At 43.0% G+C, this 25,839-nt stretch overlaps 1 protein-coding gene across 1 annotated transcript in view; it reads left to right on the top strand.

Annotated features, from left to right (window-relative positions):
- The window catches only part of DOCK2 (dedicator of cytokinesis 2), a 407,441-nt gene that overhangs the window by 170,087 nt on the left and 211,515 nt on the right, over window positions 1-25,839 (top strand). Inside the window, exon 27 of the mRNA XM_082836577.1 lies at window positions 8,804-8,899. Coding sequence (XP_082692703.1) covers window positions 8,804-8,899 — 96 coding nt within the window. The remainder of the gene's footprint in view (window positions 1-8,803; window positions 8,900-25,839) is intronic.

Genomic DNA, 25,839 nt, shown 5'->3' with positions numbered 1-25,839 from the left:
GATCAAGGAATATCTGTGCTCTGCTACTCCACTGTGTGGATAAGCCATCATTTATATAATAGGATCCCTGATTTGGGGACATTTATCTTGCTTTCTACATTTGGATATTATAAGCAATACAATATGCTATAAGCAGCTGTGCACACAAATGTTTGTGTTATTATTTACTTTGGAAAAATTTGCTGAATGATTTATCATCTACAGAGTGCTGCCGCATCCATTCACTTCTGTGATCCTAAAAGATGGAGGCAGTGGCAGTTACAAGCCTGGACTCTGGAGTCAGACAGGCCTGGGCTGGAACTTGGATCAGCATTTACGTGGTGTGTGACCACAGCCAGAGTCTATTTCCTCATCTGTAACTCTGGGGTAATAGAAGTATTTCCTGCATTTCATAGGGAGGGGATTGCAGAATTCCTTAAGGTGATATATGCACAACATGTAGTGAAAGCTCAAAAAATACTAGCGATCAGTGTTAGAAATACCTGCAGAGGATCATGAGATTCTCAAGATAGTTCTGATGCTGTGGGTGCGATTATGCCTGTGTACAGATGAGGAAACTGAGGCTCAGAGATGTAAGGTTGACCAACAGAAGAAAGGAGCATAATTAGTGGTAGCTCCATAACCTCTGTGCTAGGAGAGACTCTGTATTTTCGTAACCCTGCGAATCATTGCCAGAGAGGTTTTGGAGGGCCTGAAGCATCTCCCACCTCCCAGCACCACTGCACTTCGTATCAGGGAAAGAGTGTGGAATTAGACAGAGCTGAGCTTGGGTTCAGGCTTGGCCCCCAGTGAGTGGATAATTCCTGGGCAAGTGACTAAGCTTCTCTTACCCTCATATTTCACATCTGGGGCTTCACTGGATTTTTTTTAAAAAGCTAAATGAGATCATAGATGTCAAGTCTACAGGCACAGCTCCTAGCTTATAGGATGACCTCAAGATTGTCAGGTAACAGCAGCATGAGAATGAGAACCCACATCTTCTTTTCCTTTATTATCTCCCCCTACCACCAACTCAAACTCTCCCCTTCTAGAGAAAGCTAACCCACGGTGCAGACACTCATGACCACATGAAGGCATTGCCCAAGTCCTACCTGGGAAGTGGGGGGGGACGTGGTCCAGTGGGTAGGAGAGGCAGAGATGCTGGGGTGCAGCGAAGCCCCCCCCCCCGCCTGACTGCACTGACCCCGACTCCCACTTCTCTTGAGTCAGCAGCTGCCTCTGTCGCTTGCTTCACACAATGAGCTGTTGTGCAGTGAAGTCAAGTCTTTCAGGATGGAAACCAGTTTACACAGGAGGAAATAAACTAGCATTAAACCCGGAACTCATGAGAAAACCACATCACCTCCAGGAGCCATAAAAAGAGAGAGGGCGACTCTGCTCTAGGTGATGGCTAGTACTATTTTTTGGAATTTAGTGTATTTTCTTTCTAGGTGAGTGTTTGTGGTGCCTTCAAGATCAGAACGAGGTTGAAAAGACTTATATAGGAACACAGAGCAGAGAAGAATAGTAGTGGCCATAGAGGTCATGGTCAGAATATGCGTTATTTCTCTTTTGCTAAACGAACAAAGAAGGTCGTTGGATTTAACTCTGTAGCTGTGACCTGGTATTCTTCATCTTAATACTGAAAAGAGGAGCTGGGATTGTCCTTGGCATGAACACAAGGACCAAGACTGTCCGCATGCTGGAGCAGAGGGAACAGTCGGCTGGACCTTGCTCAGCAGAACTGATTTTTCATTCTAGCTCTAATGACACGACTTGTCACTGGTCACATGACCTTATACTATCACACCCACCTCCAAAAAAAAAAACTGAAGTTTTTCTTTCTGTAAAATTAGGAGCTGCGTTAGAACTCTTTTCAAAACTTCAGACATTTGTATTGCACAGTCTCATTTTTTGTTATTTAACCATTATCCCATGTACTTTTAATATTTCTGATTAAATCAGCTCACTTATAAACACTTAAACATGAAATGTTAGGGTAGAAATCCCTGAAAAGATGGTAGATGAAACACAGTTATATATTTTGCTCCCTGTTAAAAACCTACTGAAAAATATTAAAGGGAGTTTTTTTAAAAGGAAGGTAGATATCAAGTGGAAAAGTAATAAATGACGCAGCAGACCCAAGAAGGGTATTCATAAGCCAGCAGTGGGGAAAGCTGAAAACCCTTCCATTCTAAAGCAAAGATACCCCTCAAAGTTTCAGGTAATGGTAGTACCGGGTGCCGCTGGAGGTGGGAGGAAGGAGAGGAGTTCAAACAAGTAGGATCAGTTGCAAATCTGGGTAAGAAGCAGCCTGACTCCATGCATCTGGGTCACTGGAGGTTTATTCTATAAAGAGGATAAAACAGCGGGCACCTGGAGTAGCGTACACCAGGCAAAATCGAAGGCAGTGATGCCACACTCAAAATAAGCTTTTAACCAAAGTATGCATCCTGGAAGCTGAAGGCTCCGGCACTTTCCTCCCACTCAGCTCCTGGAATGCTGGCAGCCAGGTCTTAACCCTTCAGACAAGAGAAATCAGAGAATTCCCCACGGTGTAATCCGACCAGCCCAGACTGATCCAGAAGAAAAACTTGTATATACTGATACTTGAGCCTCTCCTCCTAACTGTCCCAACCAGATCACCCTGCAGTGAAGCTCCCAGACCACAAGCTCTGCTCCTATGCCCAGAGTTGGCAAACAGCCTTCGAGTCACCCGCACTGAAATGTGACCTACCACCACCGGTTACAGAGAACTAAGAAAGAACGCTAACAAGAAAGAGAGAGTGCAAAACAGGCAAACAGAAGACGAGTAACTTGGAGGAAAACAGTGACTCCATGAGGCAAAGCAAACTTAAAAATAGGCAGAGAGAATTTTGAAAAATAAGAGAAGAGGCAATCATGAATTAGGGAAAAGATAGTTTAAAAACAATCATCCGAAGAACTAAAAGGAATATCTGATTTTTTTTCCCCCAAAATTGCTTTTCTCATTTTGGGAAATGAAAAGTTGTACAAGAAATGGGAATTGGTCATAGTTTACAAAACATTTTAAACACCAACTATTGATCAAACCAAAATTACAGTGTAGCTGTATGGGAAGAAGGAGAAATGGGAAGGATGCCAGGGCCTAATGGGGCAGAGCGGGGAACAACAGTGAAATCCTTGTCTTATATATGGTGGAGGGTTTACAGATAATACCAGAAAGAGGAAGACATTTGCTTATAAAAGAAGTAATGCAAGTGTGTTACTGGCAACATGGTCGTAAATACCAAAATAACAACTATGTCAGCTAAAGGAAGTAAAGAAGTTCCCCTGGGGAGGAGAAGGTGAGGCACTGCTGTTTTGTTTTTTTAATGAACCTTGGAGAATGTTTTTAAACTACATACATTTGTAACTTTGATAAAAATAAAGAAAGTTACATCACTGCCATTAAGTAGTCAGCATCACTTGTATAACGTAGAGCCCTCAAACGGTTAAAAGTATCTTACACAGTTAGATAGTGAGCATGTATCAGAGTTTTATTTGATAAACTAGGGAAGAACAAGCTGAACAATGAAAGAGCTGATTCAAAAGTATTTAGAGTTCTTGACTTTTTTGTGGGAGAAGAGATGCTTATAGAAAATTGTCCTTACATGTAAGACAAAATTCTACAGATCAGTAGACCTTTAGAGAACCAGCAAAAAGCAAGACAAAAAAAAATCACATTTGGTCATTTTTCTACAAGTTAACCTCCATTTTTATGTAGCTATGGTATTTCTGGTTTCTAATCAATTGTAGATGATTAATCAAATAAAGATACGTTTCCTGAGAGGGTAAGAGCACATTTCTCCTCTCCCCCCAGTATGGGCTTAACAGAAATGCTCTATTTAAAAACCATGAGGATTAATCTCCAAAAATATAAACAGCTCATGCAGCTCAATATTAAAAAAACAAACAACCCAATCAAAAAATGGGCAGAAGACCTAAATAGACATTTCTCCAAAGAGGACATACAGATGGCCAACAGGCACATGAAAAGCTGCTGGACACCACTAATTATTAAAGAAATGCAAATCAAAACTACAATGAGGGCTTCCCTGGTCATACAGTGGTTGAGAGTCCGCCTGCCGATGCAAGGGACACGGCTTCGTGCCCTGGTCCGGGAGGATCCCACATGCCGCGGAGCAGCTGGGCCTGTGAGCCATGGCCGCTGAGCCTGCGCGTCTGGAGCCTGTGCTCCACAACGGGAGAGGCCACAACAGTGAGAGGCCCACGTACCACAAAAAAAAAAAAAAAAAAAAAAAAAAAAAAAAAAACTACAATGAGGTATCACCTCACACCAGTTAGAATGGGCATCATCAGAAAATGTACAAACAACAAATGCTGCAGAAGGTATGGAGAAAAGGGAACCCTCTTGCACTGCTGGTGGGAATGTAAATTGATACAGCCACTAGGGAGAATAGTATGGAGGTTCCTTCAAAAACTAAAAATAGAACTACCATATGACCCAACAATCCCACTACTGGTCACATACCCAGAGAAAATCATAATTCAAAGAGACACATGCACCCCAGTGTTTATTGCAGCCCTATTTACAATAGCCAGGTCATGGAAGCAACCTAATGCCCATCGACAGACGAATGGATAAAGAAGGTGTGGTACATATATACAATGGAACATTACTCAGCCATAAAAAGGAACGAAACTGGGTCATTTGTAGACATGTGGATGAATCTAGAGACTGTCATACAGAGTGAAGTAAGTCAGAAAGCGAAAAACACATATCATATATTAACGCATATATGAGGAACCTAGAAAAATGGTACAGATGAACCGGTTTGCAGGGCAGAAATTAAGACACAGATGTAGAGAACTAACGTATGGACACCAAGGGGGGAAAGTGACCGGGAGGTGGGGGTGGTGGTGGGATGAATTGGGAGATCAGGATTGACGTGTATACACTGATGTGTATAAAATGGATGACTAATAAGAGCCTGCTGTATAAAAAAATAAATAACATTCAGAAATTCAAAAAAAATAAAATAGTAGGCTCAAAAAATAAATAAATAAAATAAAAACCATGCATCCTCGTTTTGCTTTATTTCCAAGTTTTGGATATCTTTCCTAAACACTTGCCATAAATATAGCTTTAAAAATAAACACAATAAAAATGAAACAATTTTATTAAGTTCTAACTAGATTCTGTTGCTTACTGTCTGCTCTAACCTGAGGACTTTCCTCTTTGTTAAAAAAAGGAGTCGTGCATGAACTAAAGGGGTATTAAAAACATATTAGCGCCAAAGAGAGATTTTTCTACTTGGTGTTATTGAAAGGGTTAAAGAAAAATCTGAAAGAAGGGGATACCTTTCACATAATTTGATTCAAAGTTAGGAAATGCTGTGTCTGTGTATTATTACTTAAAATCGTCTCATATACGGCATGCTCTATTACAATTCTGGAAATACTGTAGGAAAGCAGTAGTTTTGAACCTCATCCTACAAAGTCCTTAGGCTGGCTTCAGGCTTAGGGTGAGCTAGGAAGACAGGGGTTGCCCCACCCACTTCGAGTTCTCCTTTTACTATGTTGTGTAGTAGGTTTATGGATAAGATTTCATTTAAGAAAGGACTCCAAGTTCCTTCCAGATCTCACAGCCTATGATTATTAAAAGGAAAAAGTCACTACGATTTGCAGTGTGTTTAGGTTGGATGGATTAATTCCTTTGTCAGGGCCATAATAGGAAGACTGACTTTGTCATTTCAATTATAAGCCACTGACTGTTTAGTCGAGCCCGGAAGACACTTTCCTGGAGGTTCCCTCCACTTGCCTGACAGTGGATCAATGAATGGCGGGTGATTTGTGGCTGCATTTTTACTGCTTCGCACAGGTTTATCATCTTGAAAGTTTTCCATTTGCATACGTGCTATACGTTCTTTGGACGGCATTTCAATACCATCCACAGTTTAGATTATGCATTGCCTTTTGCTGCACTCTCTGCTACGTGATGGGAATCTGCAAGCCCGGCCGGAATGCTGCTGTAGACCTAGGGGAACGTGAGTTGCAGCCACCACTTATTGAAGGCTTACTACGTGACAGCCCTTAGTATCGAGGGCTTTCCCTGCAGTACTTTATTTATTCCTCAAACCAGTACTTTGAGGTTTCTACTGTTTGCCACATTTTATAAATAAAGAAGCTGAAACTCAGAGAGGAAAGGTAATTTGCTCAAGGTCAGCCAGCTCAAATAAGCAGAATTGAGATTCAAACTTAAATCGGTCTGATCCCAGAACACTCTGCTACACAGCCTCCCTTATTGGGAGCTTTCAGAGTGAAATGAATTGAATTTGTCAGTTTTCGGCTTTTAAATACCAAACTTCCCAAGCAGTCTAATTGCTACTCTTTGGACTAAGAAGAAATGACTATTAAAAAGAAGCAGCGGGCAGGAGGGCAAGAGAACAGGGTTTTATTATCTCTGTTGGTAAAAGAAGAGACGTAATCCTGAAAAAAAAAATAACATGAAATGGAAACTATCATATACATTTGCAGTGAGTTTAGGTTGATGAAATTGCAAAGGAATGAAGAGAAGGTAAGGAATTAATGAGAAAAAGCACTGAAGATTTTCTAGAAGGGAAGGAAAAGGTCAGAAGTTACTGAAGGCAGTTGGAAGTTGGCTCAGTTGAAGGCAGGGTACCTATGTATCTTGACATATGGAAAGAGGCAAATGAAGCTCCAAAGTAACAACCAGAGATCTGTGTTCATGTTCCAGTCAGCCTGGGTGGGTTTGGGTGAGGAGCAGGCTCTGGAGCCAGACTTCTGGGCTTGAATTCTTTTCCCTGACTTTCTGGCTGGGTGACCCTGGACAAATTACTTAACCTCTCTGGCTTCAGTTTCCTCATCTGAACAATGGTGATCATAACAGCGTCAATCTTGTTGTGAGAGGAAGTAAAATGTTTAGCGAGGTGCCAGGCATTTAGTAAGAACTCACAGAAAGTTAACTATTGTTGTTATTACCATAAGCATCATGCTCATATAAGGCAAGAAATACGAGATTGTAAGTCAGTAAAAAGACTCGAAGAAACAAACGGGAAGGAAGTCGGGAGAGAAGTTCACCTGCAGCCAAGAATAAAGGGCAATTTTCTCTTGCCCACCACTGAGCATCAGGAGGAAATGCCAGATGTGGGGAAAGGCTGGATGGTGCGGGGAGCTCAAACCTAGCAAGACATTGAGGTCTGGATGGATTTAATGGAGCATGAGAAATTGTTTCTGTAAAATATATGCTCTGATGGAAGCTCTGGTGGCAGAGGTTCTTCTGGTGAGCTCCACAGGGCTGGGGAATCGGAGATTAGCCAACATACAGAAGAAGTGAGTCTGGGGCAGAGAGAGAAAGCAAGCTCTGGGTTATTCATCTTTGGGTGCCAGTAGTCATGGAAAGCACATTGGGAGGGGAGGGAATTTTTTAATAAGCACATCTTCTTTTGTTATCTCATTCTCCCTCCCCCAACTATGAATCTATTTTCCATTCATTCGTTACATTAAGAAAGAAACCACAGTTAAGTTGAATGCAGCAAAGATTAATAAGGTACTTACGAATGAGTGAGTGGTCATCTGCTTTTTCAGCCACCATTTATTTATCACTTTCTTGATGTCAGGGTCTGGTTAGGTCCTGGAGTCACAGGCTGTTCCCAAATACAAGCCTTCATTTCTAGAGCTTTACTGTGTTGTGTCATGGTTCTCAGTCATCAGAGTAACCCACATCAAATTCAGAAATCACAGATGTCCAGGATCTGTCTCAGACCTACAGATTCTCCTGCAGTGGAATTAGGCGAGTGTATTTTTCCACCACGGCATGTGTCACTTTTATGTTCACGTCAACCTTGAAAGACTGGTGAGAGAACCTTCCACAGTTCATAGATAAGGAAGTTGAAGCTCAGATAGGTTAGGATGATAAGTGAGGACACACAGGTGGCAAGGGCAGAGCTGGAACTCAGACACAGAGCTACTGAATTTATAATCCCAAGGGCCTTCCTCTTAGCCATGACCACTCTCCCAGGTATGCATTAAGTCTGTGCCTTAAGTCTGCGCCGGTAAAAGGATCTGAGGGTGTAGGTAAACATGCATGCAACCCTTGCCTACCCCCAAAAATGCTCAGAAAGCATCGGTAAGTCCTACCCAAGGTTCAGGGACTTGTATTTAAAGTGGACAGAACCCTATAAATGTTACAACCTGGCTCATTGTGGATTTCCTCCAAGGTGGATAATGCAGTGTCTACTGCACAAAGCTCTCTCATGTTACAGTTTCCATCACATCACCCCAGTCCCGGGCTCCAGAAACACTGCCTCCTTTTATTTGTCTCTGCAGCCTAGGGATGACAGTGGCCGCCTGCTGTTGCTAATCCCTAAGTTACCTTCTTTGGTGTCTCAGCTTTTTCATCACCTGTATAGCCAATTTCCTGCATCAAATCCCCTCCTTATTCCAGGTTAGATCCTGTTACACAGGTAAAGAAACCAAGGTTCATAGAAGTTAGGTAACTCAGCCAATATAATACAATAGTTCTTGACAGAGTTACTATTCTGAACCATAAGTTTCTGATTCCAGAGCTTAAGCTCTTAATCACTGACTTATATTTAAGGTGGTTAGTGAAGTTCCTGGTGCCCAAAGCCAGGTGGTGACGGCGATGGAGATATGAGGACGACAGTGATTATGATGATGATGGTGCTGATGTTGATGCTGACGGTAGTGGTGGCGGTGATCTTGGTGATCACCATGTTTGACAACTGTTGTATGTCCTTTGGGATAGGTGTGCAGATACAGTGTCCCGGTTGTCACACAGATGTCCCTGATTGTGTTACAGGCCTTCACCTACCACCACATCCAAGAAATCATGGTCCAGCTTCTTCGCACGGTGAACCGGACAGTCATCACAATGGGGCGGGATCACGTTCTGATTGTGAGTAGATCTTTTCCTCTTGTCAAGCATTTCAAACTGGGTCAAGGAATGAATTTTCTGGAATACCAGGTCTCGTCAAACACTCAGCACCAGTTGTTGCTTTGTTTTGGACTACATGGGTCAGATTTTTCCTACGTGGGCTGGGAGAACATGAGAGTTAACTCAAGTTGCTGAAATAAAATTAGACTTAGAACTTGTCTACCAGGATGAGTGTACCAGATGAGTTGAGCCTCTCTGAGCCTCAACTTCCTCATCTATGACTGGTGGAAGGTTCTCTCACCAGAGAGAAGCCTTTTGTAAGTAAGGCATGTCCAACCATGTCACTCCTTTGCTTAAACTCCCTGGTGGATTTCCATCTCTGCTTGGCTTCTCTCTCCCTCAGGTCTGAGGGCTTGTGCCCTCCTGTTAATCAGATCTTGGCTTAGGTGTCATCTAATCAGAGAGGCTTCCCTGCCCTGACTGCCCTGTCTGTAATACCCCACACCCCTCCATCCTCTTTCAATTTCTACACCCTACTCCTTCATGTTTCTTAGTACTTATTACCAGATGAGTGAGATATATATCTATATCTATAGCTATATAATTTATATAGCTATATAGATAGATACAGATATAGATATCTATAGATTATATAGATATATAGATAGATATAGATATATTTTCCTTTATTTATTTGTTTATTGGCTGGTTCTCCTTGTAAGAATATGAGCTCCAGAATGAAAGGATTTTTGTTTTGTTCTTTGTATCTCCGGACCCTACAGCAGTGCCTGGCATATAGTAAGTGCTTGATAAATACTTGTTGAACGAATGAATGAAAGAATGAGTGACTGAATGAGTGAAGGAAAGAATGAAATGTACCAGGCAGGGACTCTAAAGTTTAATGAAGACAAGTAGTACTCAGCTTTGATTGACTGACACCATGTGGGATTAGCCATACAGCTGCTAGAACTCCCAACTTCTTGAGAGAAGCTAAAAATCCCCGTACTTTATGTGAAATTTCCTGACGTTTAAGTGTTGGCAGCTAACTAAAAAATATTTATAAACATTTTATGATCCTCAAACAGCTGGATTCAGCTCTCAGAAAGCCAGTTTGGGATGTCTGCTTTAAACTGGTACGATATGAGCTGGTTTGGGGAAGTTGATGTCAATAACTATAGTCCTGCTTCACGGTTACAGAACTTAACATGCTGAGTGTTTATTCTAACAGTAGCTTGGCAAGGATTTGATCTCTAGAAGCCAAGTGTAACAGTCTTCTTTATAGCCATTTGCTTCCGCCTACTTATGTCAGTGCATGGTTCCTTACTGTATATTATGTACATTTAAAGGAGTGGTGACATCCTTAGAGGGCGCCAGCAGTGCTGGGTACTCCTGCCTTACTGGTGCAGAGAGCCATGTAAATCATTCTCTGTTGTTTGTCTTACTGTCCTTCCACCTTAAAAGCATCACCATTTCTTATTCAGTTATAATCTTCCATATCTGCCGTTCCCATAATGCACCTTAGATAAACACTTCATGACCTCCCTAATCTTCATTCCTTCTCTTTGGAGCCAGACCTAAAGATGGTCATCCATCCATTTGGCTCATTCCATCTATAGCAGGCTCTTAACTCTCTGTCTCTCCTTCAGAGCAGTGATTCTTTAAAACAGTGCCTGGATCATAGAAAGCACCAAATAACTGGTGTCTATTATTATTATTTTCCTTTCTCTGTGGTACAGTGTGTCTCTCTGTCCCTTTGTGTTATCGACATAGTCAGGTGAGCATAGTTTGGCCCTCCTTCACGCTGAGACTTTTATCTGATGCTCTGTCCTGGTTGCTGGCCCTTCCAGTGCACACTGCTCACAGCTGGCCTGTTCATCTTTGCCAGGAAACTCCCCTACTCTAGAATGTTCAGTGGCTCCCCACTGTCTACCAAATTAAGGCATAAATGCACTAGCCTGGCCATTCGTAGCTTCTGTGATCTGGCCATAACACGATCAGTCATCAGGCTTGCCATACTTAGTCCCTTGCAAGGTGATTTTCTGATTTTTGTGCTCATGCCCCCTACATTCTGTGGACCCCTTTGAGGGCAGGGATCACATTTACTCATTCTTTTATCCTTATCACCCAGAGGGTGCCTGGCTCACTGTGGATACTCAATAAATGCTTGTTGAGCGAATGAATGAGTGAAATACTCCTTGAAAATGTGGTGCTGTACCATACCTTCATATTTTTGTACATGCTTTGCCCTCAGTTTAGATTGCTTTTCCTTTTTCAAGGAACACTTTTTCTAAATACCAGGAACCCACATCTCAGGGAGTGTGGGAGAAGTGTAAGGAATTGCCTGCTCAGACTTTCCCTGCCCCCTGGGCTGATTCCAGGAGCCCTGCAGACATTCTAAGCTGCAAGCTGTGTCAGTAGCCTCAATGACTCTTGGGTTTGCTGCTGTAATTACAATGATAAGAGTGCTGAGTGGGGAGTACTAGAGGAGGTATGTAGCAAGCACACGTCACTAGGAGCAGGGATGTGCCTGAACTAGAAGGAAGAAATAAACAGGTCTTTCCTAAGATTTGGCTTCATTTTCATAAAATGGGCCTTTCCAGAAATTCTTAGAATAGAACTAGCTCATCCAAATTAAAGAAAATGACGTTGGAAAGTAATTACTCAGAGGTCAGGGGTCCCTGTCTTAGCGCTGAAGGCCCCAATTTCATTTCAAATTGAAATCTGGCAAGGAGGAGAGATCCCCATTCCAACCATCACTTTTAACTTTCCAGATATGATTTTTATTGGTTAGTTTCATTACTCTGGAACATTAAACAATCAATATTTATGGCAAACACCAGACGTGTCTAGTTCTTCTGAAATCCCAAGAAGGCCTGATTGGGTGTAGGGCTGGTTGTTCTCGTGTCATTATGTGGGATTAAATAGTGACTTTTTTTCTTATTTGTAGGAGTAGAAATGTTGTGATAAAAGGTATTAAAATTACAGGTACCATAGGGGTAGGATGGATTGATTCTTATGCACAGCACATTGTAATTATCATTTGCTAGAAACAGCCATTCCTGATTTTTTCTGTAGATCATCTGCCTGAACAATGAAGTGTCGGTGGTGACAAATGAGCAGAAGGAAAGTTTATAAAAACAAAAAGCAAAAAACTTCTTACATGACTGCTGCCCTCTCTTCCTTTCTTAGCCAGAGTCTAATGTATCAGATAAATGTTTGTTTACTTAAATGACCAAGGATTTTTGACTATGATGATGAGAAAGGCAGCATGGTTTGGTAAAGGACATTTTGGATAAGGGAGAGCTGGAGAGTGTTTCCACACTCTAGACCTTGGTTTCTTCTGTGTAATGAACTGTACCATTTTTGAGATCTTTGTCATGTATGGAACTTTTCTAATTTGGCCAATGCCCATTCTCTTTCCCTGCCTCCCAAGGTCCTGAGTCAGGGACAGAAAATAGATTTCACTTTATGTGCCAACTCTGGTGGCTTCTCAATGGCTGCCTGTTGCACTGTGTTGAGAAAGATTCCGGAGCTACATCTTGGCTTGGTAGAAAGAAGTGCTGAATTGATTAGTGATGTCTGTCATAAGGATGAGATTGGAAAACAGTGATGTATGCAAGATTCTTGGAAATATTATGTATTGACTGAAGTTACTGGTGCTTTTTTTGCCCAATCCAAACACTCTTGTAAAACCAATATTCCCTTTCACATATTCTTGGTTCCTTTAAGGAGGTAGTGGTGTCCGAGCAGACACATAATGGAAAAAGCCGGTAATCTGAGAGCTTGCATTTTTACCAGGGAATGGTTTCTATGTGCTACAGTCATATTTTATCAAGTGTAAGATGCACCGTGATTTTATGTTCACATTACAAAGAGAATATGCTACCAATTAAACTGCAACACAGTGGTTTATTATTGCACTGGTTGTATTCTTTAGAGATTGTTAAAAAATAAAAAAGTAAGTTTGACTGAAAATCCCTGTTGTGTGATGGAGCTCATCTGAGTCCTCACAGGTAAGTGTCATCCTCTCCCGTTGTTCAGGAGAATAGACTGACTGAGCTTCAAAGGATGGAAGCATCCTGGCCGAAGTGACACGGCTAGTAGTAAGATGGGCTGTGAACCCAGGGACGTCTGATATCAGACCATGTGTACTTTGTGCTGTCCCACAGGTCTCAGAGTGTGGGGGGAAACGTCCAAGCTTGTTTGCACAGGTGAGGGGGTTTGTCAGGGAACCCCTCCCTGGCCAATGAGTCCTGCTGCTGTCTGCTCTAGAGAAGGCCATCCCCTGCCTCTGGCCTCCCTGGTGCTGGGGATGGACAGTCCCATAGGCAGAATCAGGGAACCTAAGCACTGCCAGAAGTTCTTGGAAGGGAAACAAACTGGTAATTTTGCTGAAATTGGGTTCTAGCTTGTATTTCAGGTAGTTCGAATAAGCCTCTGGGTGATACATTTTGGGCCTAATTACCCCAGTTTTCGCAGAGGAGTCTATTGAGTGATTAAATAAAAGTAAATGCAGTTGGCACGAGGCCAGCTCCAGAATTTCAGAGCCATTTATTCGAAAAGGAAGAAAACACATGGGAATCACCCCACCCTCCATTGCTTCACCTCATAATAGCACTGAAGACTCCAGAAAATGCCTGAGTCATCAGAGAGCCAGGGTTTCAAAGCTCTGACTTCACTTCCCAAATGACAGATAGCCCACCTGCATGACCACTCTCTGTCACTGTGAGCCCAAAGACTCGGGAGGCCTCTGCAGGGGCCACCGCGACACAGTGCCAGCTCCACCCACATCCAACCCCATCCCATGGAGAGCACGCGTGAGGACAGTCTGGGACACGAGAAGGTGGGGTGTTCCCAGCCAGAAGTGGTCGGTTGATGCCTGACCTTCACTGCGTGACTCAGCACCTTGTTCAGAAAGCAGTGTTTATACTAAAGCATCACTTATTGAGCAGATATCCTGCTTTTAGGCAGAAGGCTAAGTACGATGTGTATTTGACATCACTTAACCTGCATCAGGTACTCGTGTTTTACGTATGAGATAACAAGCACAGGAAGGTTATGTAACTTGCCTATAATCACACAGCTTGTTCATGGAAGGGCTGGAATTTGAGCCCAAGCAGCGCCATTGCTAGAGTCCCTGTTTTTAAATAGCATATTATGCACTCCTGCACTATTAATACCTTAAGTTACTATTTAGGCATCAGGTATTTTAAAGGTAATAATGAGCACCTTAAACCCAGCTATTGCCCTGCCTAGACTTTGGAATCTAATGGGATGACCTGTATAGTAACTTTCAGAAACCTTAAGCTGGCGTAGAATTTTGGTGGTTTTATGATGACAGTGATATCTTTAGGATCAAGCTCCTCAATTCTGGTAATTGAACCATAACAACCCATAAAATCTGAAGAACTCTCTGTCTCCTTGAATGCTGGTGCTTATGAAATAGCAGGTTTTACAGAAGGCGACACAGCTAGAATGGAGACATGGAGATTCTAAAGGGTTCCGGAAGGAGAGGTAGTCTCCTCCTTCCACATCCAGCTCATCTCCGGGTTCTGTTTGTTCTAGGTCTAACGGCCTCTATCCAAGCGCTTCTCATTACCATCGATGCCACTAGCCTGTGTCTGGCCATGACCATCTCTCACTGGTGCTCTGCTACGTCTTCTGATAAGACACACTGCCTCCGCTCTCGTCCCTTTCTAATTCTTCACACTGTGGCCAACACGGTCTTTTAAAGTAGCACTTTCTTGGAGATAAAGCATCAGTGACCCCACGGTGGCCAAGGATGAAGGCCCAGCTGCTCACCGTGGCTTTCAGGGCACCGAGTCTAGGCCTGCATCTTCTCCCAGTGCCCCTTACCTCCCACACTTGTGCCAACTCAAGGGAACGGCTCTCTTGGTCCCAGAATGCTCTTTTTCCCCTCTGCGTCCCCCTGCACACCACTCGCTCTGTCTAGAACATACCCCTCCTAACTTTCCTTCCAAGACCTTCCACCTTGCAAACTCCGCTTCCTCCTTCATGTCTTGACGCACATTCCACTCCACCAGGTTGGGATCAGACCTCTGCTCTCTTCAACCTTGGGTACTCATCATACTGTCATGAGAACATCCTTCCTAGCAACTGCGGAACAATGCCTATCTTCATCACTCCTGCGTTTCTAAGGACACAGTGGTTCCCTGGCATGCAGGATGATCTCAGTGAATACCTGCTGAAGGAATGAAAGATTTCTGCTGTCTATTTTATTTACATACAACCCATCATTCTTTTCCTTAACATGTTAAGTGGTACTTGCATTACCCTTATACAAGTGTTACTGTTATTACCCTTGTGATATGATTAAGCTAGGAGAATAAGGGAGGAAAAGAATTGTTATTGAATACCCAGACCAAATGGAAAGGAAATGGGGGGAGAATGTATTCATACCCTTCAGAGGATGCATATGTCAATAATAATGTCAGTTAACATTTCCAGAGTGTTCGTTGTGTGGCGGAGATGGTACTTTGGGGATATGATCACATTTAATCTGTGAGGTTGACAAGTATTATGATCCCCTCTCAAAGAGGAAACAGTAGTCAGGAGGGCTTAAGCTCCTTGTCCAGCATCACACACCTGGGAAGGAGAAAGCTAGAGTCCATACCCAAATCTACAGAGTTTGAAGCTGACATCTTAAGCATTTCCCTATACATATCTGGGAAATTGTTTTCCTGAGATGAAATTAATTAGAGAAAATTCCTGAGAGAGAGAGAGAGAGAGAGAGAAGAGTAAATATGTGTGTATGTTGTGTATTAGAGGGGGATCAGGTTAAGAGAGAAAATAAACATAATGCAAGAGACCTGAAATTCCAGCTGGTAACCGAAAGATGGCACAATGAGCTTGGGGTAGCTTCGTTGCTGCTTGATATGGTCATGGGGATGGTGCTTATAGCCGGTGAGTGGGGAAGCTGTCCATCGGCCCAGGGCATGGCATGTAGCAGGCGCTTATCCAAGCTACAGGAGTGAGTGGAAAGAACAGAACTAATTGAAAGCACAAATCACTGTTTAGCTTTAAAAGATTCTGATTTTAAAAATAAGATGAGAAAAGATGTATTTCATGCTAGGCTTTCCCTTAAGGATCTTTTTTTTTAAATATAAAATTCCCAAATACTTTACTAGCCCTGTGTGGTAGCATTCTTTTAGGCAAATCAAAGTTTGAGAGCTGGAGCATAAAAATGCCAGCTTCATCTCCAGACCTTCCTTTTGTTCCATGATGAGTCACAGAGATGGGAATTATGAAGTTCCTAAATTTTTTAAAATAGCCACTGCGTTCTCCCTAGTCCACCTAATCGAGCAGACCTCTGCCACAAGGAAAGAGAGCGCTCGTAGATAATAAACATGCTGCTGCTGTGACAGTTTCACACGTGGCTCAGTAACATGTGCCTTGTGGTTCTTCAGAGGAGGTGAGCTCAGACTCTAGAGAAGCTGGGGCCTCCACTGGCCACCCAGGGGCTGCTGTTGTTAGCACCCAGAGAGGGAGAGGCAGAGACGGAGTTTGGGTATCATACAGTTAGTACTAGGAGATGCATGACCAGTGCGTCATATCCTAATGAAATTGCCTCCAAATATCTCAGTGCCTTTTGGCTTCTCTTAGTGGAGCTGGACAGATCTGACTTTGAACAAGTAACTTCAGTGTGTCTTAAAGGTTAGACTCCATTGTATCTTCTGTCCTGTTTCCTGGTGCTAGAAGAGATGCCAGTCTTTTCTTGTCCTTGCTGAACTTCGGAAACTTTATTTATTTAGTTTTAACATCCTTATTGGAGTATAATTGCTTTACAATGGTGTGTTAGTTTCTGCTGTATAACAAAGTGAATCAGCTCTACATATACATATGTCCCCATATCTCCTCCCTCTTGGCGCCTGTCTCCCATTTAGGCATTGATGAGCACCCTCACTCCCAGCATTTCTTTCTAAGGGCTATGGGGGTTGGGGCACAAGTTATGGAGTTTGAAAGGATTTTACTGGCTGGGAACTGGTCCTCTTTTTCTCAAGGGTGAGGTGACCTTATTCCATAGCTAGGAAGTCTCTTTACTTCACAGTTCTGCTCCTCAGTTTCCATGTCTGTAAAATGGGGCTAGTAATGGTTATTACTTGTCAGTTCCATGGTGAGGACTGGGTAAAAACCCATGTGTAAGGCTCGCAGCACGGAGTTTAACACATAGCAGACCCTCGGTAAATAAGAGCCATTATTTTCCCCCTTCAGTGCTACAGTCTTCTCCCTACTTTGACACAAGTGTTATGAGTCAGATTACAAGTTATTTTATGGCGTGACTTGGGATAGCACCTGGGTTCGTGCATTATTATTAAGCTGTTGCTACAGCTGGGCTGTAAATAAAGCCCCCCCCCCCCCCGAGATGAAACCAACCACCAGATGTCTGCCACAAAGGCTTGAATCCCAGACAGGAAGGAGAAATCCCATCCAGAGGCTCCTTCCCTGGGAATGCGAAGGGAATGGAGCTGCCCACGGAGAAAAAACCCTGTTAGAACAACGGCGAATGAAACAGGCTTCCCTGCAGGTCTCCGTCCCTGTCGTCTGTGCCAGGGCACTGGCCTTCTCCGTGACTCAAGGGATTCAATTATGTCCAATGATCCTTCAAAATCAGAACCCACTTTTCTAGATTCATGCTACATTCATAAGTGATGCATTTATGTTGCCATTAAATATTTATGATAATTTTTTAATAACGTGAGGATATTCTAGGACTTAAATATGGAGAAGGATTATAGAAATATAACAACAACAATAAGAAAGCCATCATGGGGCCCTGAAGGTCAAAGAGGGGAAGAAATGTGGCCCCTCACCAGAGGCTCTGGATCTCTTAGAGGTCAGACCCAGGGACCTTGTTCAGAAGCTAAAATAATGTTGGTATCGTCTGCTTAAAGGACACATGATTTGTACATTTCTGTAGTTTTACTCTTTCTAAAATGATTCGGCTTTGCTTTTAAAATCAGGAAAAGAAAAAAACCCTCAAACACTATTTCTTTAAAAATAGGAATTAACGAGATAGTCAAACTTACTGAAGCATTTTCATGTATATAATTCCACTTTTCTTCTAACTAGCCTGTGAAGCCAGATGGTTTCATTCTGAAGACAGAGGTGGGGGGTGGAGGTGAAGGTACTTTTTCAAAACCGTGCAGGAAATCGGGGGCTGAAGTCGGACTCCTGGTCTTGTTCTGGTCCGTCTTTCCACCCTGGATTGTTTTTCCTCTTAATGTGCCCATCTCCATATTCTCTCCCAATTCGTTCAACAAGCATGTGAAGCATTTACAGCATCTCAGGAAACGTGATCAACACTTCGAGGGTCCCAGGGATACAGATGACATTTCCTATCCCCCAGGACTTTGCTTCCTGGTGGAGGTGAGTGTGAGGGGTTGACAAAAGAAATGCCAGGATAATATAAGCAGCAGTCTGGTCAAAGCACCATGAGTACTTGGAGGACGATGGAGTGACTAATCCCATGGCAGGAGCGGGGAATGATCAGAAAAAGTTGCAGAGAAGAGTTGACATTTAAATTGCAACTTGATGTCTGGCACAGGAGTGAAGAGCCCAAGCTCTCATGTTTGGCAGACCTTGCAAGAGCTCCAGCCTTCACCATCTCATACTTGTGGACTTGGACAAATTACTTATCTCCCTCCAAGCCTCGATTATTCTTCTGGGAAATAGGGGTCATCATTAACTACCTTATGGTAATTTTTTGAGGAAAATATAAGATAATGGAAGCAAAACATTTGATAATAGCCCATTGTAACTTCAAGAAATCGGAGCCTTTATTATCATGATTAGTAGTAATATGGCTACTATTCATTTATTCCCCCAAACAAAAATTATTTCCCATGGTAAATAGGTAATGGAACAGTGTCCCAGGTAGGGGGAACAGCATGTGCTAAGCCACTGATATGTAACGTCCTCTGACGTTTTAGGAGGTGGCAAGGAGTTGGTACAGGGGAAAGTGGAGTGGTAGGAAGTTAGGCTGCACGTACTAGGTTGGAGTTGGATTGCAAGGAACCTCGTTGCTATGGGAGGAATTTTATGCCCTGGATGATGGTGGACACAGTTAGAAAAACTTGGAGTGGCATGGCCAGATATACATCTTAGAGCGATCCCCAGGTAGCTGCGAGGAAGCTAGATCCAAGGGAGCTGGAAAACTGTAAGGAAAGTAGACTTTGAAGGCCAGTGCAGTGGTCCACACGGAACAGACAAGGGCTCATAACGTTGAAGTCTCTAATTAAACAAAGACTTCCTGGACTTAAGACTTTACAAGGGGAGGAAAGAAGTTCCTACTCTCATGACATGTTACATAGAGTTGGGAAACAGGGAGAAAACTAGAAACAGCTATAATTCAAGACAGATAATCATCGTAGGAGAATAACAAGGACAGCATTAAGAGGGTCAAAAGGAGGAGGGTCATGATATCCAGATGGGTGAATCAGCAAAGGACATGTGCTCATTGTCAGAATCCCTGTCCCCCACCCCTCACTAGACTGTAGTAAGCTGGGACAGAGAAGGGAATCTGTAACTGTTTATTGGGAAAAAAAGTGGTTATGGGCTGAGGTTCACGTGAGAAGTTTCCTTGGAGCTGGTTGTCGTGTAGTAGTGGAGAAGAGTGAGGGATCAGTTCCAGGAATTAAGATCAGGTCCGGGGTCTGAGTTTGCAAATGCTGATGCTCTGCATGGCTTTTATTTTGCTCTCTTTGATCCCTAATTGCAGAAAGCATATTGTTTTTACCTTGAAACACACAAGCAAACGAAAAGCAATGACAAAAACACATGACTTCTCTTGTCCATCATGCATATGGGAGCTCTGCACGTGGGATTAGGTTCAGTGGGGCTTGGTGTGCTCGGGGCAAGAGCTATGTGAACCACTCTTGATTTCATCAGTTAAAATGACTCAGCCCGTTTGGCTCAGGAGGAAGAAGGCTTTTCTATCAGCATAACCAGGGTATCACAACATTGCGTGTGCTACCTGGGGAACCAAGCCCGAGCACGGATGAGAGGTCACTGTGTGTGGCTGAAGATTTAAGAAATATATATTGAGGTTTTGCCAGGAGAAAAAATTATGGGTTTCATTAGACTGAAATTTAATATACCATAGTTAGTTACGGATTCTGAGAATTTGTGAAAGCCGTTCATGATAATAAAGCTTTTATTTGGGCCTTCCCTGATGGCACAGTGGTTAGGAATCTGCCTGCCAATGCAGCGGACACGGGTTTGAGCCCTGGTCCGAGAAGATCCCACATGCTGCGGAACAAGTAAGTCTGTGTGCCACAACTACTGAGCCTGCGCTCTAGAGCCCGTGAGCCACAACTACTGAGCCCGTGTGCCTAGAGCCCATGCTCTGCAACAAGAGAAGCGACCGCAATAAGAAGCCCGCTTGCTGTAGCTAGAGAAAGCCCGTGCGTAGCAGCAAAGACCCAACGTAGCCAAAAATTTTTTTTTTTTTTTTTTTTTTTTTGCGGTACGTGGGCCTCTCACCGCTGTGGCCTCTCCTGTTGCGGAGCACAGGCTCCGGACGCCCAGGCTCAGCGGCCATGGCTCACGGGCCCAGCCGCTCCACGGCAAGTGGGATCTTCCTGGACCGGGGCACAAACCCGTGTCCCCTGCATCAGCAGGCGGACTCTCAACCACTGCGCCACCAGGGAAGCCCCCCAAATTTTTTTAAAAAGGTAAATAAATACAGCTTTTATTTGCTTTGAAGTAAATAATCCTTTGGTGTGATGCTTATTGTCTTTTCATTTTAATTGTGGTTTAAGCCAAGACAAAATGCTCTGCCCCAAATGCTTCTTTAGTGAGACAGACCCTGTATCCTTTAAATTGCATTTTGTCTGAAATGGACTAGGTCACATGTAATAAGTTCTGGCATTTTAATGGAAACATTACAGCAAAAAAAGTTAACAATCTGCTTTAATTTCAAAACTAATTTTCTCTTTCATACGGTAAGGCAGTATCTTGGTAAAATGTGCAAAATGCATGGGGATTTAATTAAGTTCCGGAACAAGGTTAAACAATTTGTTCCGAAACAAGGTTAAGCTGGGCTGTCAATATTCAAGATAAATGGTGGGGGAAGATGGTAGTGGCTTGATGTTCCTGAGTCCTGAATGCCATGTGGACCACAGTGGAATTAGAAGAACTGGCCACATTAGCTGCTGAAGGCCCCAATCTGTGGAAGGCTAGATGCTCCTGGCAGCACAGATAGAGCCTGTACATAGATAAGGGAAAAAACGGGGAGTCATTTCTTCCTGTCTCTCCACTGAATCCAATTCATTCTTTAATTTATCCCTGCAAAAAATATTTGAATCTCATTGTGCTAAGTGCTGGAGATTCAAAGGTGAGCAAAAATAAGCAGAATTCTTACCTTAGGAAGATAATAGGCTAATGAGAGAGAAATACATTCATCAAAGAATTACATAAATATATGTACAAGGCCAGCTGTTCCAAGGACTTTGGTGGAGGGGTCCTGGTGCCAGGTGAGTGTATAAGAGGGGTAATTGGGATGATCTGGGGCAGCGGTGGTTGTAGTCTTGGAAAGCCTTACTTGGGAAACCCCAGCAGAGCTGGAAACTGGGCAGGGCGGGTGGTGTGGTGGGGACTGTTCCAGGCAGAAGGAGAAGTGTGTACAGACCCTTAAGGGAGTGTTCGCATGGTGGTTCTGAGGAACCCAAGGTGACTCACTGTGACTGTAGAGCAGACAGTGAAAGGGCCTGTGATGGGAACTTCCACAGGAGAGCCAGGTGGGACCTCCTGAGCCATAGTGACAGACCTAGTCTGACTTCCTAAGTTTATCAGGACGCCAGATTGTGACAGCCAGAGTGTGACATGGGTCAGGTCTAAATTCAGCAATGACTGGTTTTGCTGCTACGTGGTGAAAGGGAAGGGCGTGCACGTGGGGAGACCAGGTGGGATGCTTCTGTGGAGGCCAGCTGAGAGGAGAAGGGGGTTTGCAACGGGAGGCCGGTAGTGGAGAGGCACACTTACCTGGGAAGCCGACTTAGCCTGGCAGTGAGAAAACCAGACTCTAGGTGGTTCTTCCCGGGCTGAGGATCCTGGAGGATGCAGGAAGAAATCATATATTTGGGAAACCTCAGGACTAGGGGTGATAGACATGAGCAGTAGGAATTCAGGCTGTAAACTGGTGGAAAGAAAATGGGGATGAAGTTGGGATGAAAGTACCCCAAAGGGGTTATGAGCCTTAAGCCGGTCAAACATGGTTTTCACCAAATGCAAAGAGTGTTGGGTGTGGATTTGTCTTTTAGTTCTTTTTATTGCAAGCTATGCTTGATGGGCATAATGATCACAAAGCATCTATGTTTCTTGGAACTTAAAAAGAGAAATACGTTTTTAGCATCCAGCAATTTGCCTTGAGCTGCTTGAACTGAGAGCCTTTTCAAGTGAAGGCTATATTGAGGCCTCTGATCGGCTAAGAAAGAAACTGTACCTGGAGGTCAGAATGCGTCTCAAGTCTAGTGCCAGTGGTTCCTGGAACTACCCTGGGTGCTGGTGTCTGGTAGACCTTCACACGTTGCACCCACCCAGCACATTGCTCCCAGCACTGGCTTCCCACATGATTTCCACGAGCCCTTGGATGCATCATCTATCTAGCCTCTCTTAGTTGCTCACGCTTCAAATGGCAGGGGCCCAGCCCTTGCAGTGTCTTTTACCTCTAGGGTATTTGATTCCACGCGGCAAGAATCCTTCATTCCCCAGAGTGCTGTTCTGTGCTAGACATGCCTGCGTATTCTTGCTCACTGAGGCCTTTGTTACTTATCGATCATTGTCATGGTTTCTAGTCTTAATAAGGCCAGGAAGAGTTCATTCCTTATTAACACCACTTTTTGCCCTGAGAAAACCTCAAGCCTGTTTCTGAAAACCCATTGCAGTCCCATAAAGGCATCTTCCCTCTTCTCCCCCAATTTACTTCAATAAACAAATGAATAAATACACATTTATTGAGCACCTGTTGTGTGCCCTACGTAATGCTCAAGGTTCTCTCCCACTTAATTGTCAGGCACCCTTGTCAGGGAAGGGTGATGTTCAGCATTATAAGAAAAGGAATCAGCAGCTCACAGAGGCTAACTTTCCCAAGGTCATCCTGCAGAAAAGAGGGTAGTAGAATAATATTAAACCCAAGACTTCTGATTCTGGTTTTTCCCACCTAAACTGGTAAACAAACTGGTTTCAGATAGCTAATGGACAGCGCAGGAAAAAATTAAATCACGTGATGGTAATGTTGTTTTCTTTTCAGTTCTCTCTCAAGCATCCTGATTAGTCAAGTAGAAGATGCATTTGGTGTTAAAGGGGCTTTAGCACGTGTTGAATATTTGCTGATCTGCCGTTTTAACAAAGAGAGCTGGTCTCAGGCTCAGCACCGTTAACACTCAACAGGCTCCAGCAAGAATTTTAAAAAATTATTTTGGTTTCATCTTTTATTTTTGGAACATCATACTGGTTTCTCTCATGGTGGTGATAGATATAAAGGAAGAGGATTATGGGGAAAATAATTAAAGAAATTATTCCTCTTTCTAGGAAGAGAATTATGGGAAAAATAATTAAAGAAAAATATTGAGTAAGTTACATTTCAGGTATATGAGCATAATAATGATAAAAAGCATGAATGTGTATCCGTCTGAATGAAGCTGGGAATTGCATCATTGATTCACAGTGCCTCTCTGGCTCCCAGGACATGTGGGCCTTGAGGAGATCATTGCCATGCTGAGTTCTGAAGCTGCTCTTTTTTTATTTGTTTCCCTGGGAAACATATAGAAGCGATTATAATGAAAACTCTCCCTGCCATTAGGACCATTGGACATCCTTCTTAGGTTTAACTTTTATAACCCAAACCAACCCAAGCTGGTAATGGAGTCTTAAAACCTAGGAAAAATATGTAAGTTTATTGCAAAAGATAATATCCCATTTAAAACAGTTTAGAAATTTACAAAACCTTACATTAGTACGTAGTCTTTAAGAAGGTGCTCTATAGATGAGCTGGTATTAAGTTCCAAGTATAGCGAGTACACATTTTTTTAACTACAGAGAAAGCAGCTACATAAACGCCTGCAACTTAAGGTGATGTATCAGTCCTTCACCTTTCAGTTTTATAAAAGTAACCTTTGCTAAATTAATATCGCTCTGTAAAACCAGATAACTTCAAGTACAGCATTTCTGTAGGATATCACGGTAGATGTTACATAATACTTTACAAAGAAGCAATTTTCACATGAGTAGGTGAATATAGAGTCTTGGTATATGTATACGTTTTGAAATTTAACACAGAGATGATCGTTTTTGTTTAGCAGGAATGTGTTTACTGAATCCACTTCCCCCATAACAATTTTAAACGTTCAATTTTCAGAAGAGGCTTCCTTCCCAGTTTCAGGTTGGTGGCCCAAGCAATGTTGTGTTGTGCTTTGGTATAGAATCATTATAGCCTTGTTTGGTTTTATCTCTAGAAATGTCAACCTTTTCAGACCACTATTTCATCTAACTCAGTTGAGGGTTCATCCCAAGGCCGTCACCCCAACAGAAGTGTATGACAGCATACACTTCTTAATTATCCAAATGTTGGATTATCCATTTTGTGTGAGTTATCCCAGACATCTCTTCGTCATTACAGGCTGACTTTGACAAATGATCCTGATCACCTCTGGGTGGCTCTGCCCATTTAATGTTGGCATGTGCACGGACTTTATAAAACAGGTAGAGTAGGTGTTCATATCTCCACTCGGGAATGGACAAACAGGCCTTGGAATAGACTGTTCTGTTGCCTGGTGTCTTAATTCTGGGAATAGGATTATTTCCATTTTACTGTGCCGCCCAGGAACATAAATTAATTTGAAAATTAGCGGAAGCAAAGCAAATTAAGATGGAAGCGCTCCTACAAGATAAAATTATATGAGATCCCCAATGATTTTGCTTTACTGGATTATCCTCTGTGCTGTTCTTTTCGGTTGTTGGGGTCAACTGAGAGTTGATCGTGTGGATACATACTGAAAAATCTGTGGCTTTTAGCCAATGGTACCATATCTTATTGAAACGTGGCTTAAGTATGACAAGTGTATTTATCTTAATTCTAACTTCACGTTATGTATTCCGGTCTCATTTTGTGGGTTTAAGCATTACACTAGAAACGGAACAAGAACATCTTGAATGACATTCCAGGATTTAATAGTGCCAGCCAAGATTCCTTGCCAAATTTCCCTCTTGCTGTCACTGAAATAGCTTTGGGCACTGCAGCGCAGGGACAGGGGAAGGTGAAAGTGTCCGGGTGGTTTGCTCAGTTAGCCTCAATTTGCAGCGGGGAACGTACGTCCCACGTTTACACAGGATGCTGCACTCTGCAAAGACTAACTCAGACACCCAGTCTTCAGCAAAGGGGATTATGAAGTGCCTTCCTCACTGAATGCTCGTTGAGTTTAGGATGCCTTTTCTAAGCAGCCTCAATCCAACCACAGGCTGGTAGAGAGTCTAACAAGAAGGACTATGAGCCTTGCCAACCTACCCCTCGTCCCTAAGAGTATGTAGCAGTTGCTGAATTACATTACTTTAGCTGTCTGTTCAGCCATGCAAGTTTGACTGGACCCACATGTATGGAGGTCTCGTCAAAAGAACGAGCCAGACTCTAAAAGAATTCAGACTTTGGGAAGGAAAGGCCTTTGATACTAAAATGGAAAAAAATATATCCTCATCCCCAGTTCTGCTGCTTCTTCAATCAGGTGACCATTGCCTGGTCACCAGGAAGGGAGATTGTGTAGATTAATATACTTTGAACTTGTCTACAAGGCTGCTGTAGGGGTGAATGGGCGAGAACCAGTGTTGTGTTTTGTCTTAGTCTTATTTATGTTTCTGGTGAGATGAAACGGACAGATAGGCTGCTGGATCTCATGATCTTAAATGTTGCAGAGAAATTAACTGTGGAATCTTAAAGTTCAAACCCAAAC

This window comes from Leucopleurus acutus (genome assembly GCF_964270905.1).
Source record: "Leucopleurus acutus genome assembly, chromosome: 3".
Taxonomy (NCBI): domain Eukaryota; kingdom Metazoa; phylum Chordata; class Mammalia; order Artiodactyla; family Delphinidae; genus Leucopleurus; species Leucopleurus acutus.
The sequence above is the reverse complement of the archived record's forward strand: the minus strand, read 5'-3'. Positions and strand labels throughout refer to the sequence as shown.